Below are 20,857 nucleotides of genomic sequence, written 5' to 3'. Positions count from 1 at the left end.
TTGGAAAGTGACACAGGGCTCAGTCCTGCTTCCACTGACATCAGTGGCACTTTTCCTATTGGCCTGGTGGCAGTAGGATTGAGTCATGTGGTAGTAATTCGGAGCGGGCTCCTGCCTGCTTTCTGATTTTGTGTCTGCATCTTCATGTGTATTATGACAACAAATCTGCATTAGAAACAAGAAAAGATTTGTAGGCATGCCTTTAACTTTAAATCAAGTTTATCTGACTTTACCTTTTGACTTTGTCTAATTCAAAACGTGTATTTTACTTTTCATGCAGTCCGTTTTGCAGCGATGTTTGCCCTGGCAGGTAAAAGTGAAGCATGTTTTCCTTTGCTACATTTGTCAAAGAATTGAGTTTACATTGTATCCATGACTTTTCCTCCCTGTTTTTATTCCCTTTTAGCTTTCCATACCTGTCAACCAACAGCTTTTACCTGTGGCAATGGGAGGTGCGTACCTTATCACTACCGCTGCGACCACTACAATGACTGTGGAGACAACAGTGATGAGGTGGGCTGCTTGTTCCGAACTTGTGACTCCCACACAGAATTTACTTGCAATAATGGAAGGTGTATATCTCTTGAATACGTCTGCAATGGTGTAAACAACTGTTATGATAATGGCACTTCAGATGAGAGAAATTGCCGTAAGTTCATCATAACTACCTATTGTATATTTGGATCTGACTCTTTAGACCAAAGAAGAGGCAAATATTTTTGCTTGTGAAGAATAATGAAGCTATCAGCAAAAGAGAACAAGTGACTTCTCTTGACATGATTGGTTTATTTTAACAATATTCTGCTTTATACTATTTTGAAACAAAACACAGTAATTAAAATATTTTTGAGCAATATGAGAGCATAGATATTTTATTTTATTTTATTATTAAAAACAGCCTGTCCTCTGTACGTCCCCAACCCTGGAAAGATTTATGCATGTGCTTCACTTTATGTGCTGTGAACAGTCCCATTCAGTTTGACAGGGCTATTCATGGTGCATTATGTCCTTATGTAAGTCTTCACAAAGTTGGGACCCAAATGTGTGTGGTGGGTATATGCTATAAAGTTTTATATCATTCTTACTGTGTTAATTGCAATAGCTTTAATCACCAGCAGCAAATATTATGCACGTTACTGCAGAGTTACTTTACTCCTTAATATGTATTCTTTATATAGTTAAAAAAGTGGAAATGCTTCATTTCTTTAGTGTTCATTTCAAAATCAACAGAATTGTTTTTGGAAATGAGTATTATTTTCAATAAAATACAAAATGCAGTTAAGTCAATATTGACCAATAACATGGCTAATCAGGCTAATCAGCCCTTCTGGTCAGTAGGAAGTTCTCCTATGGAACATTCATAAGTGGAGCTGAGCAAATAATTCATGATGAGAAATTTTTGCAGTTAAGGTAGCCCCTTTTTCTGTTTGTACCATATTTGTTGGTATATTGTGATTTTCCGGAATGTACTTGTAATTTGCATTTTTCTAAAATTTTTGAGATGTTTGCTCTATAGATTTATCACAGGTATTCGAAAGTTCAGCTATGTTTCTTATTTGTGGTTGGTCAGATAATTCACATGGTATTACTTCTGCCACAATTGGTTGAATGTACAAGCACTTCCAATGTGAATATATGTGCATGTGAATTTACAATATGGTTTCTGTGAAGACCAGCACATGCTACTTTGAAAATGCATTCTGCCAACATTTTTGCCAGTAAAACTTAATTGCCTGAATGTTCACAGAGAGTAGCAGGACAGAGCCATGAGCATGGCCCCAAGTAATTCATATCAACATTTGAACAAAAATGAGTGGAAAACATTTTGAGTTATTTGCCCAACTCTCTTTGTAGCTTCTCAAGACATCCATGTTTAGCTATTAATCAAGAGAAAATATCCCAGAAAAAATATGTAAAAAATCTATTTTGTGTTAATTTACTATTGATTTAACTGTGAGGAAAACAGACTCCTAAAGTTTTGCAGCTGTTTTAGCTCCCTCTGGTGTTTTTTAGAGCCACTTTTGTTTCTTTTGAGTGAACAGTGATATAGTGGCAGTCTCTTACCTAAAACTTATATAAGAGACTGAAAATTTACTCCAGAGTAAATTTTATTTTAACAACATTGTGTTTCTTTCAAAATGATACAGTTTAGTGGGATAAAAATGATCTAAACATTTGCTTTCTCTTTCCCTCTTAAAGCTGAACGCACTTGCCAATCTGGTTTTACAAAATGTCAAAGCACAAACATTTGCATTCCTCGAACGTATCTGTGTGATGGAGATAACGACTGTGGAGACATGAGTGATGAGAGCCCCACTCATTGTGGTAAGTAAATAGTGCCCTAATCACCTTTCTTCACATCAGTAATTCATTCCTCAGGTGCCTTTGGTACAAGCTCAGACGTTCTTGTAACATCTGTTCTTTATACTCCCTGAGGTTTATGAGGTATATGTACCATAACGTGCTCACCATTTATGTAGCCTCAGCTTTTCCCAATGAAATCAGGCATAATTTCTCTATCTTTTTTGTATAGTATTTCAAGAATCCCTTATCCATTCTGATTATTCTTTGCTGTACCTTCTACATCAGTGGTTTTCAACTTGTGGTCTGCGGACCCCTGGGGGTCTGCTGACTATGTCTTAGATTTCCAAAGCTGTCTGCACCTCCATTAGAAATTTTTTAGGGGTCCGCAAATGAAAAAAGGTTAAAAACCACTGAACTACATATTTTTCAAGGTTACCAGAACTGAGCACACTATTCTGAATGTGCCTTTGTCAGTTCCTTAGTGCTAGAATAATTTCCTCTCTCTTTTGCTCAATACTTTGGTTTATACCAGGGGCTGGCAACCTTTCAGAAGTGGTGTGCCGAGTCTTAATTTATACACTCTAATTTAAGGCTTTGCATGCCAGTAATACATTTTAGCGTTTTTTAGAAGGTCTCTTTATAAGTCTACATATTATATAACCAAACTACTGTTACATGTCAAGTAAACAAAATGTTTCAGAAGCTTTATTTAAAATTAAATTAAAATGCAGATCTTATCAGTTTAGTGTGATCCTTGCCCTTGCTTTTCCTTGCTGAGTTTTCCAATGTCTGGCACGTATTTGGATACTATAAGCTGCACACAGGCTTCTGAGTAATCAGTTGTTAACCGGCTCCGAGAGGGACAGAGGACAGATTTCATGTGTTAAAATACCTGTTCACACAGGTATGTGGATCCAAATGCTGAAAGCATTGCAAACACAATTTTCTTCAAACAGTTAAATTTCACTGGCAGGGACATCCAGCAGGTCAGAATAGAGGCCCCATGATCTCTTTCGGTAGCTTCAAATGCGCTCCGCAGATCCACAAACTTTGATGTCCACAATTCTGAGCTTTTTAACTGAAAGAGTTGCATTTCAAAATCTTCAACACCCATCCACTGAAATACAGACAAATCCAGGTCGCTTTCTTTGAATTTTTCAGGTTTAATTAGAAAAGAAAGCATTGGGCCAAATCACTGGAAATCTTGAAATCTGTCAGAAAATTCTGATTCCAGTGCTTGTGTGTACTTTCGAATCTCATTGACATTGACAGTGCAACGTGTCGATAGCTCTTTTATGAGTTGGAAGTAGTGGAAAGTAGAAGTTTGAATATCCCTGGAAAAAACTGCTAGTTTCACAACAGATGCTTTCCAGGCTTCATAAAGATCCAGAACTGTTTGCCCTGCACCCTGGAGACAGAGGTTGAGTTTGTTTAGGTGAGCGGTGATATCAGATAGAAACATGAGCTTACACAGCCATTTGTCATCCAGTTCAGGGTAGTTTTGTTCTTTTTTCGACAAAAAGACCTTGATTGCATCAAAACAGTTTACAAAGCGCACCAAAACCCTGCCACGACTTAGCTACCGAATGTTGCTGGGAAGTGGGATGTTGTTATAACCACTGTCCATCTCTTCTAGCCACGCTTGAAATTGTTGGTGAGTCAAAGCAGATCGAGCAACAAGGAAATTCACAATTCGCACCACTGTATTCATCACATTATTAAGCTCTGAATTAGAAATTTTAGCACACAGGTTTTCTTGGTGGATGATACAGTGAAATTTGACTGTCGGACGGCCAATTTGATCTTCAAGTAACTTTACAAATCCCTTCTGTTTTCCGACCATGGCAGGAGCACCTTCTGTTGTCACACAAAATATTTTTCTGATGTCAACTCCTCGTTCTTCAAAATGGTTTACAAAACTTTCCAGTATATCTTCCCCCTTTGTTGTGCCATGCAGGGGTTTTAGGCAGCAAAGTTCCTCTTGGATTTCATCGGAAGCACAATATCTTGCCACAACTGCCAAACGTGGAACGTCGTTTATATCCACGCTCTCATCAATTGCAACAATAAACACTGCTGTGTCTTTCAATGCAGTCATCTGCTTTTCCTTAATGTTTTCTGCCATTTCACTTATGCGTCTCTCAAGTGTTCTGGCAGAGATGGGCAGTTCTTTTATTCTAGATATGATTGTATCTTTATTTGGTAAATCATTGAACAAAACCTCCGAACTACTGAGAAAAACTTCTTTTATATATTCCCCATCTGTAAACAGCTATCATAAATCTCGGAAGTGCTGCTATATTACTGATGGGTTTTCTGCATGGAGAAGGGGTGAGAGATGGCAAAAGTGTAGTGCATTGTGGAATAAAAAGAGAGAAAGGGAAAGTGGGAGGAAGAGAGGGACAAAAGGGAAACGGAAACAAGCTGAAGGGTGTTAATGAGCAATACATTCAATGCTCCTGAATTCCTTAGTTGTAGGGAAACAGTGAAGATAACAAGTTCAAGGCCAAACAGCAGATTTCTATTTTGTAGAGTTCCATTTTCCTATTATTCTTAAAGTGAAAATCATCTTAGTCTCATCTCAACTATAAATATATAGTGTGCTTTGTTCTCTAGTTGCTCTGTGGAATCTTATACTAGGGGCAAATTCTGCATTCCCATAAGTGGATGCAACAATAGAAGCTGCACGTACTTGTCTAAGGAGAGAATTTGGCCCAGTAGTTGAATAGAAAGAGCAGCTAGATTGTACAAAAAGCTCTTTGCAGATAGAATATGAAAGGGCATCCTTGCTAGCATAATTTTTTCTTTTTGTTTTTTGGAGTCTGTAATGTTTTTGTGTGTCATGGACTCAAAAGCAACTTAAAACAAGTTGGAAGGGTAACAAAAAGAAAGAAGTCATACATAGGTTTTTTCTTCCAGTTTCACTGACTTGCACAAATAGTGAGTTTCGTTGTACATCTGGACGTTGTATTCCTGCTCATTGGTACTGTGATCGAGGAGTAGACTGTGCTGATGGCTCTGATGAACCCGCCTCTTGTGGTGAGTGTGCAGTTAAAAGAGAACTGTTCTGGGGAATGGGATGGCTTAGGAAATCGGTTATGGGAAATAATTAATTTCTCTTCTAGATCAGCAGTACAGATCCAGTCCAGGCTGGTAGTAACTGGAAAAACCTTTTAAGGCCTATTCAGTGGCTTGTCTGATATGAGCCTGTAATTTCAATTTATTTCTAAGTGTTTGCATCACAAACGCTCTGTTTGGAAAGTGAATCTTCTTAGCTAATCATGATTGATTACTGGTAAATGAAAACCATTCCTTTCTCCTTTGAAACAACAGTGTTGGTGAATTGGCTGATGTGGGGTAGGTAGCCTGTATTTTGGAATTGGCTTGGACATGAAGAGTGCATATGCACTCTGACATTTGGGAAAAACGGTGTGGACAGAGGGCTACACTTCAGATAGTGTGAGACTGGGGCATTCGAGGATTCTGAGTGTCCCATAATTCCTTGGAGTAGTCAGGTCCTGTATGCAGGATGGAAACTGATTAGAATAAACAGGGAAATAAGAAAGGGAAGGGAGAAGGAAGTAGGGAAGAAGCCAGGTATTTTCTCCATAGGGCGGAAGAAGAGGAAGACCAAAATCACTGGGAAATGGGTAGAGTACAACATGGCAGATATCAGTGGAAAAAACTGGTACTGTAACAGGACATTAGGATTTTCCTGTGATTGAAAATGGGCTGATGTCTCATTCTCCACATTTCATGAGGTATGAGAAATTCAAGTGATAGCTGGTAATGCAGTGTTGGTTTATTACTAGCAATGTATTTATTAAAATAAAAACTACACCTTTTGATTTCAGACTTAGAAATGATTGTGACTTTTGCCTGCATTTCTAGGGCTCTGAGACACATGCCTGCTTTTGGGGGAATTCAAACTGACACACCTTCAACCTTATTAAGACCTGTCTAAAAGGTCTCTGGATTGCTCCAAAAACCTCAGCCCTTGATTACAAACAAGCAATTATAAACATACATAGTAAAATTAGTACTGTCACTGTCAGGACGGTGAATTCATGTTAGAATTGATGCCTGCTTCAAGTTTACCAAATTTCCTAATTTCAGATTTCTTTAACAGTCTACTTTTTGATATATAACAAGGTTGACATACTAATAATCAAAGCAGTAATGTATTTGTAGGGGTTGTTAGTGCAAATGACCAATAAAGAGAAAATGGGGACATGGAGAAGTGGTGTTCACCTTATCTCAGCAAGTGTGATTTGACCAAGGTTCTAATATTTGAGCTTTCCTCTTACATTTCACTAGAGTAAACCTGTCCTAAAGAATGCTTCCATTAGTAGGTTATTACAACGGTGCAGGCTAGTTTAACAAGCTGAGTAATTCTATTCATTTTTTAAGTGTCCCATGTGCGGACTTGTTCAAGTAACCAGTTCAGGTGTGATGATGGCAGATGTATCCCAGCAAGCTGGATCTGTGATGGTGATAATGACTGCGGGGATATGAGTGATGAAGATCAAAGACATAACTGTGGTAGGTGTCCAATACAAATAAAGTATTGTGCTAGGGGCAACCCACGGGCTTTCAGACCAGGATAGATTTACTGAAAAGTCTGCATGACATAATTTTTTTTCTGTCAGACTATTTTGTATAATTCCTTATTTTATTCCACATTTTTGGAATTAAAATTCTAAATTCTAATAAAAAAATCCCTTCTCATTTTGTCCCGTTCCATTCAATAGCCTTGAATTATAAACTGCTTTGAGATGAAATTTACATGGCAAGTTTGTTTAAGACAGACTGCAGTAACAACTTCAACATATATAGTGCCTGATCATGACAGTACATCTTCTCTTGTGAATCAGTATCGGTTATTAATGTCAGCAAGGTTCCAATAGAAATTCTATTAGCTGGAGAGCAGAGGGTCAGGTTGTGCCTGGCTGTTTAGTGGATGCACAAAGAGGAGAGGTGCAGGAAACCTGGCCTCCTTCCTTGTGCCGTTTAGCAGTTATTGGCTCCCTTGATTTGCCCTCTGGGGAACAAGCATCTCACAGGAGTGAGTAGGGAGAGGAGGGGTCTTAGCTCTGCTTCCTGATGCACCTGGCATCATGCCTCTGGCCTGGCACCAAGGGAAAGAACGCTGCATCCCCAGAAGGGAGGAAACAGCAGGGGTGGTTCCCCTGCATGCCAGGGAGCTCTGGGAGGAATGCTGCTTCTCACTGGGTCATTGTGGCACCACACCTACCCTCCACACACAGCTGTGGTCAGTGGAGATACACCGGGGATGAATCTGGCTTTTTGCAATGGATAAGATGCATTTTAATGAATTTCTGCGTGAAATTTCTGGTACACATGCCCAGATGTGAATGGGGAATGCACATTTTATACATGTAAAATGAAAATAACTCTACTTCTGTTACTTAGCAAATGTGCTTTATTTTAGCAAACCGCAGCTGCACAGCCACTGAATTTACATGTGTGAACAATAGGCCGCCCCTGAGGAGGTGTATCCCTCGGGTGTGGGTCTGCGATGGAGATGCTGACTGCAGTGATGCTTACGATGAACATCAAAACTGCACGCGACGGTCTTGCACTGAAAATGAATTCACGTGTAACAATGGATTGTGCATCCGAAACTCTTACAGGTCTGTATGTACTTCAGCAACAATACAAAAGGCTTGCAAATAGTTTCAAATGAAGGAATGAATTCATTTCAGTTTTTACACTTTGTCATTAAATAGGATTACATTTAAGTGTGAAATAATTTATGTGCAGTGCATTCACATGTAAGTTTTAATTTTAAAACCTCTAGGATGCTTGAGTAGTTTAATATTACCAGAGCCTACCAATGGCATTAAACCTGTATTCCTGGGCACAGTAACTTTTAATGGGAGGAATCTCACTGGTTTCTTTAGTAGCCATACTTACATGAGTACATTTTGATTTCATTATAATTATTCATGTGAGTAATGGGGTACAGTTGGGAGTAAGGATTTGCATGACCAGGTGTGTATCTACCCCTCCGTCCGTCCGACAGTCACTACCTTTATGTGTTTAACAACACCACCTTTCTTTCCAGGTGTGACAGGCGGAACGACTGTGGTGATAGCAGCGATGAGAGAGGGTGCATCTATCAGCCCTGCCAACAGCACCAGTTCACATGTCAAAATGGGCGCTGCATTTCAAAGGCATACATCTGCGATGGGGATAATGATTGTGGGGATGAATCTGATGAGCTGGAACACCTCTGTAGTACACCAGAAGCAACCTGCTCTCCCCATCATTTTAAATGTGACAATGGAAACTGCATTGAAATGGTTAAAATTTGCAATCGGCTGGATGATTGCTTTGATAATAGCGATGAAAAAGGATGTGGTACGTGTGGAGTGTTGGGGGTAGGGGATTAGGGTTCTGATATTTTATTTTAAATATTTTAGACAATTTAAAAAAAATGAATGCTTAATGAAGTCAGCAGGTTAATTAAGATGATACATGTTCCATCCGGACTTGCCAATAGGATGTATGAAGAATGCATACATATACCACACATTTATTAATTATTAAATCATAACATGGTATGCTATCTTTTAAATATAACATGTCAATTCATATACTTAAGCCATGAAAACTAGCCAGTACTTGGTAAATAGAATGAATATATCATCACAGATTTTAGATATGAAAATATGCCAGATAAATAGTTATAACTATATATATTCCTTCTGAGAAATAATACTATTCTGCACTGACAGAATTTGGGGCAGATCCGCCACTGGTGTAAATTATCATAGCCCCACTGATTTCAGTGGAGTGTGATAATTTACACTGGGTGTGGATCTGCCCCTGCAACTCAATTGTAGCCACCCAAGATTCAGAATATTTTGGTATTTTTGGAATAAAAGTTGTTGCCCACTTGTCATGATGTTGACTCTTATGAATACTTTCTGGGTAGCTCAGTTGCTTGAATAATAATGTTTTTGTTTTTGTACCACAGGTATTAATGAATGTAATGACCCTTCAATCAGCGGATGTGATCATAATTGCACAGATACCCTGACTAGTTTCTATTGTTCTTGTCGTACTGGACACAGACTCATGTCTGATAAACGGACATGTGATGATATTGATGAATGCAATGAAACGCCATCAGTATGTAGTCAGATTTGTGAGAACACTGCTGGCTCCTACATCTGTAAGTGCGCCCCAGGCTACATCCGTGAGCCTGATGGAAAAAGTTGCCGGCAAAATAGTAATATCTCCCCCTACCTTATTTTTAGCAACCGTTACTATCTGAGAAATCTCACAGCAGATGGCCAGTCTTACTCTCTCATTTTGCAAGGACTAAGAAATGTGGTGGCACTGGACTTTGACAGGGTGGAAAAGAGGTTGTACTGGATTGATGTGGGGAGAAAGGTCATTGAAAGAATGTTCCTAAATGGGACAAACAAGGAGACAGTAATAAGTGATGATGTGCCAAATGGGGAAGGTATTGCTGTGGACTGGGTTGGCAGGTAAGAAAATGTTTTCAGCTTTTCTGAGCTATTGAGGAGTTATGTTTTTTAATGTGAAAAATATGAGTTCAGATACTTGTTTGGGACTGGTTTTCAACCCACATACCATACACCCAGTATAACAGTATCCTAATAATGTCAATAATAATTATTCATAATACTACTTGGCTCTTATAGTGTGCTTTATATTTTCAAAACGCTGCACAAACATTCACTAACTAATCCTCAAAACAGCCATGTGAGATGGCTACATTGTGTTATTCCTGTTTTGGTGATGGGGAAGCCAGACTGAGAGAGGTTTAGTAAACACACACAGCAAACTAGTTGCAGAGCATGATTAGAAAGTTTCTGGCTCCTAGCCCTGTGCTCAGTCCTGCTGGCAACAAAACATGTTCTAGCCTGGTGTTCTCATAGTCAGAATGTGCAATAAGGGCACCACGGTAATGCAAAGACTTTTGAACATTTATGTTAATGGACCAAGTTTAATAATAGTAATAAGGATAAGAATAATTAATAGAAGATCCACCTCTTTGATGTGATAGGAAACGTCTTAACTGGGAGGAATATATTAACCAAGCAAACAAAGACAATTGATAAATCCTGAATTTTTGTATTTAAAAATACCCTTATTAACCAGGGAAATCTCATTGACAGTGCCATTTGAGAACCAGATTTTGCTGGGTGTGCTGTGAGGAACGATTCTTGCAACAGAGGTCTTACCCAGTGTGTTTCCCTTGTCTCCATAAGTGACAGTACTTTATAACCATGCTTTTTTCCCCACTCCTTTGGTTTGGTGAGAGCAGGGATAAAACTGCAGGGGAGGAAGGGAAAGATGGTGATTCTTATGGCAGCCCCACCCGCAACCCCATTCACGACCCCGTGCATTGCACATCTCCCTTCCTGGCCCCTCTCCAGGCCATCTCCTTGTTGCCATTTCTTGGTAAGAGAAGAGGGGAGGAAAAGGAGAGGCAGTGACACCTTGTGCTGGCCATGTGCTGCAGGCAGCTGCCTGAGATGGCGGGTTTATTCCCCAGCTGACCAGCTACAGTTTTGAATTTGGCACCAGTAGTGGTAATTGGCTAGTGGTGCCAATGTCAGGGGAGGGGATAGGGCAAGGTGGCACATGGCTCATAAAAGGTGGGAGTACAGCATATGGATTTGTATCTACCCAGTTTGAGCCCTGAGCAACAGTTGGCAGCATTTGTCTTTTGTAACGTTGGCCACATTGGAGGATTGAGAAGTATGTGGTCCTGATTAATTCTTCTTTCATTACAGTGGATTCATCATTACTGTAGAGAGAAAAAAGCAGTGAAATTAAAGTGCGGTGCTTTATTTTGTATAAAGTAGTGTGTAAAATATTCATCATAAAACATTTCAGGAAGTTGTACTGGGTGGATGCATACAAAGACTGTCTCTATGTCGCTGAGCTTGATGGCAGATTTCGGAAAAAATTGGTGGATCGGTGTGTGGACTCCAACAACACCTTCTGCTTTCAGTATCCCAGAGCTATTGTCGTTCATCCAAAATATGGGTATGATATTTCCAGAGTGATTCTCTTTCACCTAGTAGTTCGACAGTCTCATGCTGTTTCTGTGAAAGTCCATGCTAAGTTATCATTTTGCATCTGTTAGTAAGAATAATTACAGAATATTTGGATCATATCCTTCTGTTCTGCAAAAATGCGCCAAAGGTGGGAGATGGGTTTTGTTTTAATGCATGAGGTGTTATGTTGCAAATATAGCTTCTAGAATTTGTCCCAGGATCTTTTCCTACAAAACTAACTATGGATGTTGTTTAAATAGACAGGTTTACTGGACTGACTGGGCAGACCGAGCCTATGTTGGAAGAGTGGGCATGGATGGCAAGAACAAGACGGTGATTATCTCTACCAAGTTAGAGTGGCCCAATGGACTCACCATAGATTATACCAACGACAAGCTCTACTGGGCAGATGCCCATCTAAACTACATTGAGTACGTACATAGAGAAGAATAAAGCAACTGGGTAACTGTTCATACCAAATTTCAGTGGTAGCACTTTATTTTAAGAATTTTTTAACCCCGTCACTGCTGACAGTTTGTGCATGGATCAAGGCAATAGGTTTTGTTTTTTTTCAAATCGAACGTACAGAGACATTTTATGTACCGTTACAGTACAGTTAGACAATGACATATCCAATTAATCCATCAGCATTGAAAGGGTTAACTAATTCTAAATTAAAATGGAATCAGAAGTTAGGTATAAAGGGGATGAAGAGGAAAGACTGCCTCCTTATTTGGATAAAATTAACTTTTGGGGTTTTTTTCCACTTGTTCTTTAGCTGCAGTTGGCACTTTTGTTCTGAAGTTTTATAGCATATATTTGCTAGCTCCAGTAATTATAATAAGGGACATATGTGCAGTGGGTCTTCAGAACTTTGCAACAGGGGGTTAGACTGTAAACTTTTTACTCACACTAGTGAGTAGTTACATGAGTAGTCTCACTGGAATCTCAGAAACTTCTCATGGAAGTAATTGTTCAGAAATTCAGAAAGAGGTTCACAGTCTGGGCTAGAACTTGCCAGTGCATCTTCATGTAGATGCAAAACCTAAACTGAGGCAGAACTGAATACGCAAATCATCATTTTAGTCTGTAATTACCATTTTTTTGCCCACAGATCTGAGGACAGTGATAAAGAAATGTATGTGCATACATTTGTAGAGTTCTGCTGAAAGTTTGGCATTAATGTGTTCCCCTTATTAAAAGTTCATGACAATACTGCATGGAACCTATTGCTTTGTTACGTTAATTTACTGTATTTGATACAAGTCTATAAAATGTCAAATACATTTCTGATGATGAAATGCTTAGACTTCAATTTCAGCACAAGTAATTAGCTAACTTTCTGATTCTTTCCAGGTATTTCCAAATTAGCACATTTAAAAAATCTCCTTCGTGTGTATTCTTTTAGCGCCGTTCCAAGTTTCCATGTTAAAATGGACCATTTTAGAAAAAAAAAATCTTTCCCATAATTTCCTGCTAGTGCCTGGTCATAACAAAAAGAGATAACCCATTAAAGATATTTTACTGTAACAGACACTGTGAAGTCACAAAGAATCAGTGTTTTTAGAGCAATATGAAAGTGAACAGTTATGTTAAAATTTTAATGTTTAGCATTTCTGTCAAAAATTTAGATTTGGAAGATTCTCCATTGTATTCATTTTTGCCAAGTTTCTTAAATGATTTGTTCATTAATCATAAAGTTGTTGTTCAGAGTTTCTAACTTAGCCTTCTTTGTTATTAATACAGTCAGAAAAAAGTGTGAGAGTTACAGAACATTTTTCTATTAAAAATGTTGTTAAAAGTAACATATAGCACTCCTAGGATATTTAAAATTTAGGAATAAAGGTGTTATATTTTTCCAAGTTTCACTTGGGAGGCTATCTGAATTATACAGCCACTTTCCTGCATGACAAGTAACCTATAATCTATACACAAAACTTCATTGGACAGCCAGATACATTTCTTAGGGATGGCTCTGTATTTCCTTTTGCGTGTGTTTGGTCTATTTTTATAACTAAAGTAAAAGCTATTTAAACCTTATGTGTCTCAAAATGAACTAAACTATTTTGAATCAACTGATCACCACTAATGAACTGCTTGCTGTAAGAAGATACCTTAAAGGCCTGAAGTTCTTGCAGCTTTGATCTCAGTCTTATGCATGTTTTTTGTTCATGTAGGTACTCTGACCTAGAGGGACGACATCGTCACACAGTATATGATGGGACTTTACCTCATCCATTTGCAGTTACTGTTTTTGAAGACACTATCTATTGGACTGATTGGAACACAAGAACTGTTGAGAAGGGAAATAAATATAATGGATCAGGCAGGACTGTTCTGGTGAACACGACACACAGGCCATTTGATATCCATGTCTACCATCCATACAGACAGCCAATTGGTGAGGAAACAGATTTAAAATTTAATGTGGATGTCTGGCCCTTATTTGGGCCTAACCCTGGTTCATGCCATGTTCATATCTCCCATTGGCGTTACAAGGAGTTGAAGGCACTTGGTATCTCACAGGAGACCCACTCAGTTTCTTGAAGGATCAGGCCCTTAGTTAACCTACACAGGTGGTCTTCGATTTGGCTATCTGGTAAAGTAAGATAAATAGTGAGAGCAGAATCAGATCTGAAGTATGGATTTAAAGCCAGTTTCTAGGGTTTCAGGGTTCACTGTTCATACATCTTCAGTAAACTACAGCTGAGACCAGATTTTTCTGTCTGAGTGCCTGATTTATCTGTTTGTTTGTTTTGATTTGCAAGAGATAATATCAATGCCCTTCTGTGCAAAAGGAGACTATTGCAAGGTCTTTCCGTGTATGGGGATGTGAAGTGTGATGATTATTCTTCCATTTTACTAGTGAATAATCCTTGTGGTACCAACAATGGTGGCTGTTCCCATCTGTGTCTAATAAAAGTTGGCGGTCAGGGTTATTCTTGTGAATGTCCAGATAACTTCATGGTAGTACAACTTGGCAACACTGCACACTGCCTTCCAATGTGCTCCAGCACCCAGTTCCTCTGTGCAGACAGTGAAAGGTAAGTCCTTTGCTCAGTATCTTTTTTTAAAGCTCTTTACGGATAACATTTATATCTAAGGCTAATTTTCCTGGAAGGCTTGAAAATATGTAGTAATTCTCCATATTGTGGGTTCTGAAGTCTGGTGGTAAAGACAATTCCAGTCTGACTCCTGTGCTGGCAAAAATTTCTAGCAAAGTCCTCCTTTCTGGCTAATGGGATGAGCTCCTTATTAATGCCCTTTCTTTGTTGTATCACATGGCTAATCCAATAAGGACTGGGGTGTTAGTCATGCATTGCTTCAGAGGCCATTTCCCAGTGATTTCATGAAATATGAATCTACTCCTGTCTTTTCTACATGCTGTGCAGTATGTTTGTTTCTGCTGTTAACTGATTAATTTATTCTGGCTGCCAGTGGCCCATAGGTCCCATTCTGGCAGTAAGGGGTCTGCTGATGCGGGGGCACAGCCCTGGCCCTTTTCCCTGGCCACCCCTATGTGGCAGGAGCCAGAATTGGGGGGACAGGCATAAGTCTTGCTATCCTGGCTCTACACCACCCCGGATTCCTGTAGGCAGCTGGGTTTCTCCAATGGCCCATTCTGCCAGCCTTAGTGCTGCCTCACACTGGAGCACCCATTGCCAATATGGTTAGGTCATGGTTAAAATTATACACTTAATAGAATTCTCTATCTAAATTTCAGATCACTTATGGAAATGTATCTTGTTCTCCATCTCTCTCGGCCTATCCAGCTAACATTTGACTTGCTTAGGTGTCTGTCTGAATGATGAGTCTCAAGAAAGCCCAGAGTGACAGTTTGCACAAAAATACTGCAAACTTGAGTCCACATTAATTTGCCGTGAGCCTGTTACAGAGGTTTCATCATCAACATCTGTTACTGGCAACACCATGTTGTGGTATATTTTGTTATCACATGACAAATGGCTTCATGTCATGTAGAACTGAGGCTCAAGAAATATCTGAAGCCAAATGTTGCAAGATGATATGTCACTGGCAAAAGCTTGTCTAACAATTGATCCTTAAAGGGATGGCTGGACACCTGTAAAGTCATTGGTTCATCAAAGGAAATATTATTTTCTCTTTATAGGTGCATACCGATCTGGTGGAAATGTGATGGACAGAGAGATTGCAGGGATGGCTCTGATGAACCGCCGACTTGCGCGCACCGATATTGTCGTGTTGGGCAGTTCCAATGTAGTGATGGGAACTGCACCAGTCCCCATTTCTTGTGTAATGCTCTGCCAGATTGTCCTGACAGATCAGATGAAGATCATGTACTTTGTGGTAAATGTCAGATAATTATTCTTAGCACGTGTGTGGCACTTCACATGTTCAAAACATTGTATAAACACTAACCATGTAATCCTCACAAGCTGCCCTAAGAGGCAGGTGAGAATCAGGATCCATATTTTACAGATGTTAGACCTGAATTTCTGCTGCCTTACACCTTACGTAGTCATTTATCCCAGTGCAAAGTGTTGGTAAAAAGGATGTAAAATGCTACCAAATCAGAGTGGCAATGTTTTACACTCACTTTGCTTCACTTGCACTGGTGTAAAATACAAGGCTCTGGAAAATAGGTTTCATTGTGTGCTCAAAGCAACACGTGAAGTTGAGCTTGTCTGCATGGTCCCACAGTGCAGACTTCAAGGGTGTGAGTTGTAGCTTGCACTAACATGCTGTGAAAATTAAAAGTTACCTAGTTTGGGTTAACATTGTCTCATTTCAAACAGGACTAGGTTAATGCAAACTAAGTACCTTTTAGTTTGCGCTAGCAGGAGCTACATGGGGCAGTTAAAGCGCAACATCTTAAACAAACAACTCTATGTAGACAAACCCTGGGTGTTAGAGGCAAGATCAGAACTGAAGATTTCCTAACTCCCAGCTCAGTCCATCAAACCATGCTCCTTCTTACCATAATCTGCATCTTTAAACAGTGAAAAAATTATTTCACATGAAAATTGCTCAAAATGCAATATACCCAGGCAGATGGTTTTGGAGAACTGAATGTGATAGAATTTTTTAAAAAATTGTAGGCATCTAATTATAATTGTGAGACAGTGTATTAACTTTTTTTAAAACCCATCTTGTTTCATGCGCTTGTGTCTAATTAGAAAGCTAATTATTCTCCTCTTGTAAATAATATTACACTGGGAATTGAAGTCTGAGCAGTGAGAATGAAAAAAGGAAGCTGTGTAGTCATATAATTGATAGTTTCACTGACTTTCATTAGCATATAATAGTATTTTCTGTAATATCATAATTAAATGAAACCTCAGTTTGACATGAATTTCAAACAATCAAGCTCTTAAGTAAGGCACAGGGGAATATTAAATAAGAAATTGACAGCTGCATAATAATGAGTTCACATGTCTCTTTATTTTATTGGGTAGAATACAGATGATTTTGGGGTATATCATACAGTTACCTAAGGGGGAAAACTTGCTCTAGAAAAGCTGTGTGTTAAAGTTTGCAGAAATCATGCTATATTCTCTCTTCCTGGAGAAAGGGATTACTGTGTATTAAAAGGGGCAGTGGGAGAGGTACCCAGACCATGTAGGCTGGAGGTCTGTGGAAAGCCAAAGTGAACACCCCAGCTCACAGCCTACCACTTAATGTGACTCCCACTCTGCAAACATCACAAGCCTCACCAGGCCCCCACCACTGCTAACATTGACTTCTGCTCTGTGACTATGCATGAGTTCCCCTCTGAGGAAGATAGAAACTGTGGATCTAAAGTTAATGGTGCTTTGAGCAGCATTAACTTGTGCCAAGTGTCCTGGCTTGCAGCATGCTGGTTTAGCAGGAGAGTATGCTGGGTAGAACTAGAGTGGTTCCTCTTTGGCCCACCACACTGTCAGAATTTGCATGATGGCCCAAAGCCATGTTGTCATTCAGGTGCCCTGAATCACTGTGCTCCTCTGCCCTGACTCAGTGCGACAGCTGGGCTTGTATTTCACTCTGCACTGGGCAATGACAACTCTGGATGTCTTTCTTCTCCCCAAAGGCTCTCTGTTGTATTGTTCAGCCTTTGAAAGCTGGATGAAAGCAGCCTGTGGGCCATAGCCATCCAGGATTAGAAGTCAGTATCTGAACTGGACAAGTAAATTCTAAACTCAGATTGAGTTACCAGCATTTCTTTAATATGCGGTGATGACAGATTCAATTCCCATAACACTGAAGGGCTCAATCTTTCTATAAGCTTCAACAGCCTAATAAAAATGTGTATTCTTTTAGCTAATCACCAGTGTGAGACACATCAGTGGCAGTGTGCCAACAAACGGTGTATCCCAGAAGCCTGGCAGTGTGATAAAGAAGATGACTGTGGGGATAACTCAGATGAGGATAGCTCTCACTGTGCCAGTAGGACCTGCTCTCCAGGCCAGTTTAAATGTGACAATGGCCGCTGCATCCCTCAGTCCTGGAAATGTGATGTGGATGATGATTGTGGTGATCACTCTGACGAACCGTTCCACGAATGCAGTAAGCACTAAATCAATGGCAGCTGTCTATATTATAGCGTGATAGGCAGAGTGAACAGCATTGCTTAATTTTCAAGAGGTTCGCTTTTGAGGAGATGTGAATCCTACAAATGGACTGCTAAACTGCAGTAGGTAACTGGCACTGCAACACAGCACTTTGTGACTTGGTAAGAGAGTCTCATGAGATACCGAGCAACAAATACTGAAGGGGAAAAAAGTCACTAAATAGCTACAAGGTTTTTGAACCAATCATGGGGTTGGGAACAAACTCAGAACCCAAAGAGGATGGGTTTATAAAGAACAGATATAGCCAGACAAATTTGATTATGTCTTGCCAGACTGGTCAAGTTAGCAGATGAAGGGAAAGCAACAGACATAATACTTGGATTTTCATGAATCTCTTAATACAGTTGCTCATAAATCTCTTACTTTCAAATTTAAATCTAATTGACTTAGATATGAACACAGTCATGTGGGTAAAAAAAAAGTCTGACAGTTTGCAAATAAAGGGTTACGATAAACCACAAAGTGTCAAGCTGAGGGGAGCTATCGAGTGGGGTACTACAGAGATCTGTGCTAGGCCTGGTTTTCATTTATATTCATTTAATGATCTGGAAGTGAGTAAACAACATATTAATGAAATTTACAAATGCTACTAAATAGGGAAAAAGAAAAGGAGTACTTGTGGCACCTTAGAAACTAACCAGTTTATTTGAGCATGAGCTTTCGTGAGCTACAGCCCACTTCATCAGATACATACCGTGGAAACTGCAGCAGACTTTATATATACACAGAGAATATGAAACAATACCTCCTCCCACCCCACTGTCCTGCTGGTAATAGCTTATCTAAAGTAATCGTCAGGTTAGGCCATTTCCAGCACAAATCCAGGTTTTCTCACCCTCCACCCCCCCACACAAATTCACTCTCCTGCTGGTGATAGCCCATCCAAAGTGAGAGAACCTGGATTTGTGCAGGAAATGGCCTAACTTCATTATCATGCACATTGTGTAAAGAGTTGTCACTTTGGATGGGCTATCACCAGCAGGAGAGTGAATTTGTGTGGGGGGGTGGAGGGTGAGAAAACCTGGATTTGTGCTGGAAATGGCCTAACCTGACGATTACTTTAGATAAGCTATTACCAGCAGGACAGTGGGGTGGGAGGAGGTATTGTTTCATATTCTCTGTGTATATATAAAGTCTGCTGCAGTTTCCACGGTATGTATCTGATGAAGTGAGCTGTAGCTCACGAAAGCTCATGCTCAAATAAACTGGTTAGTCTCTAAGGTGCCACAAGTACTCCTTTTCTTTTTGCGAATACAGACTAACACGGCTGTTACTCTGAAAACTAAATAGGGAGGAGTTGTGGGAATCTGAAATGACAGAGAAATAATAAAAAAGCACCTAGAAAGATTAGATACAGACATAGAAAGCAACAAAATGAAATTTAGCTTGGAGAAATGCAAGCTAATACAACTGGAATAAAATAATCTGAACAGCAGCAGTCTGAAAGCTGGAAAGCAGTAATGTGACCTACGAGTGATAATAGTTAGCAGATCGACAGGGAGTTTGCATGCAATGTGACAGCTGAAAAGGCCAGTGCAGTTTTGAGCTATATACTTAAGTAGGTCAACACTTAAGGCAGCGTGTAGAGTACAGACACTGCGCACCCAGCTAGCATGGATATAAATAGTGATGTAGATGGTGAGGTATAGCCTTAGGCAAACAGAGTAGAGACATACCAGAACCATAAGGTGTATATCCTACATGGCTCTCTACATGCCCAAACAGTGTCTCTGTCTACACTGTTATTTTTAGCAGTGTAGTGTCCCGCTGCTGGAGCCCACCACACTGGAAAGCTCTGGCAGTGGGGAAAGATTCTGGCAAGGGGGAGGCAGTGGGGAAGGGCTCTGCCAGTGGAGAGCTGCCAGAGCCCTTCCACACTGCCTGCCCCCTAGAGCCTTTCCTTGCCACAGTAAAGGGCTCCAGGAGTAGGGAAGCCAAGTTCCTTCCTGCTGTGTTTCCTGGGTTGGCACAGCTACTTACCATCCTTTACAGAGGGCTGAGCCGAATGGCTCAATCTAGCCCCAGAGGAGGACATGATAAAAGTTAAATATTTGTAGAATAGTCATCAAGGAAGGAGAAGAATTATTTAGGATGGCAAGGAGGAGGTATAACTCTGAAATGAGGTGAAATTAAGAAAGCGGAAAGTTAGTCTGATTATCAAGAAAAACTTCCTGATGGTGACTAATTGGAATTGCCCAAGCAAAGTGGTAGATACCCAGTCACTTAGCATAAAAATAGAGTGGACAAAATGCTGGTAACGGTATAATAGGACTCCATTGTGCACCAGCAGGGAGATGGGCTATATGACCTGACAGATTTTTTTTTCAGTCGTTGACTCCTTTTAATGGAAGTAGTGCACCAAAAAACAGAAATCAGATGTTTAAGTCATGCGCATACAGAAGTAATACAATGTTCTTTGACAACTCTCTCTTGTGTTTTAGTGGGTCCTGCCTACCGGTGTGATAACCACACCGAATTCAGCTGTAGAACCAATTACCGCTGTATTCCACTGTGGGCAGTATGCAATGGGTATGATGACTGCAGAGACAACAGTGATGAACAAGGCTGTGGTAGGTGTAGGGAAAAGCTTTTTTCTGAAATGATGTTATGCTGCGAATATTTCTCCTAGCTATAAAACCCTCATGGAAGTCTTCTCAGTGACAATTCATATGCTTGTACTTCTTTCATTTTCTGTCAGTTGACTTCACTGATATCCATTTGTGTGGTGGAAAATTCTGTGGACAACAATTCACTGTAGGTCGTGTAGCTCACAGCCTATAACCCCTGAAAACTAGATTATGACTATTATTGTACTATTCATTATTGAATGTTGATTCTGTGCTTATCACTGAATAAAATAGAGGAAAATATATTTTCCTGCTTCCAAATCTTACGTTTAGG

The 20,857-nt window shown here is 39.8% G+C and overlaps 1 protein-coding gene across 1 annotated transcript in view; it reads left to right on the top strand.

The window, feature by feature from the left end:
- Nucleotides 1–20,857, top strand: part of LRP2 (LDL receptor related protein 2) — a 180,200-nt gene that overhangs the window by 117,098 nt on the left and 42,245 nt on the right. The window contains exons 44-57 of the mRNA XM_077829918.1: nt 407–649; nt 2,200–2,325; nt 5,224–5,343; nt 6,715–6,846; nt 7,757–7,958; nt 8,393–8,688; nt 9,308–9,824; nt 11,203–11,355; nt 11,627–11,797; nt 13,544–13,767; nt 14,233–14,410; nt 15,496–15,692; nt 17,646–17,891; nt 20,398–20,526. Coding sequence (XP_077686044.1) covers nt 407–649; nt 2,200–2,325; nt 5,224–5,343; nt 6,715–6,846; nt 7,757–7,958; nt 8,393–8,688; nt 9,308–9,824; nt 11,203–11,355; nt 11,627–11,797; nt 13,544–13,767; nt 14,233–14,410; nt 15,496–15,692; nt 17,646–17,891; nt 20,398–20,526 — 2,934 coding nt within the window. The remainder of the gene's footprint in view (nt 1–406; nt 650–2,199; nt 2,326–5,223; nt 5,344–6,714; nt 6,847–7,756; nt 7,959–8,392; nt 8,689–9,307; nt 9,825–11,202; nt 11,356–11,626; nt 11,798–13,543; nt 13,768–14,232; nt 14,411–15,495; nt 15,693–17,645; nt 17,892–20,397; nt 20,527–20,857) is intronic.

The sequence above is a fragment of the Eretmochelys imbricata genome, chromosome 11 (assembly GCF_965152235.1).
Source record: "Eretmochelys imbricata isolate rEreImb1 chromosome 11, rEreImb1.hap1, whole genome shotgun sequence".
NCBI lineage: Eukaryota > Metazoa > Chordata > Testudines > Cheloniidae > Eretmochelys > Eretmochelys imbricata.
This window is presented reverse-complemented; position numbering and strand designations above follow the sequence as displayed.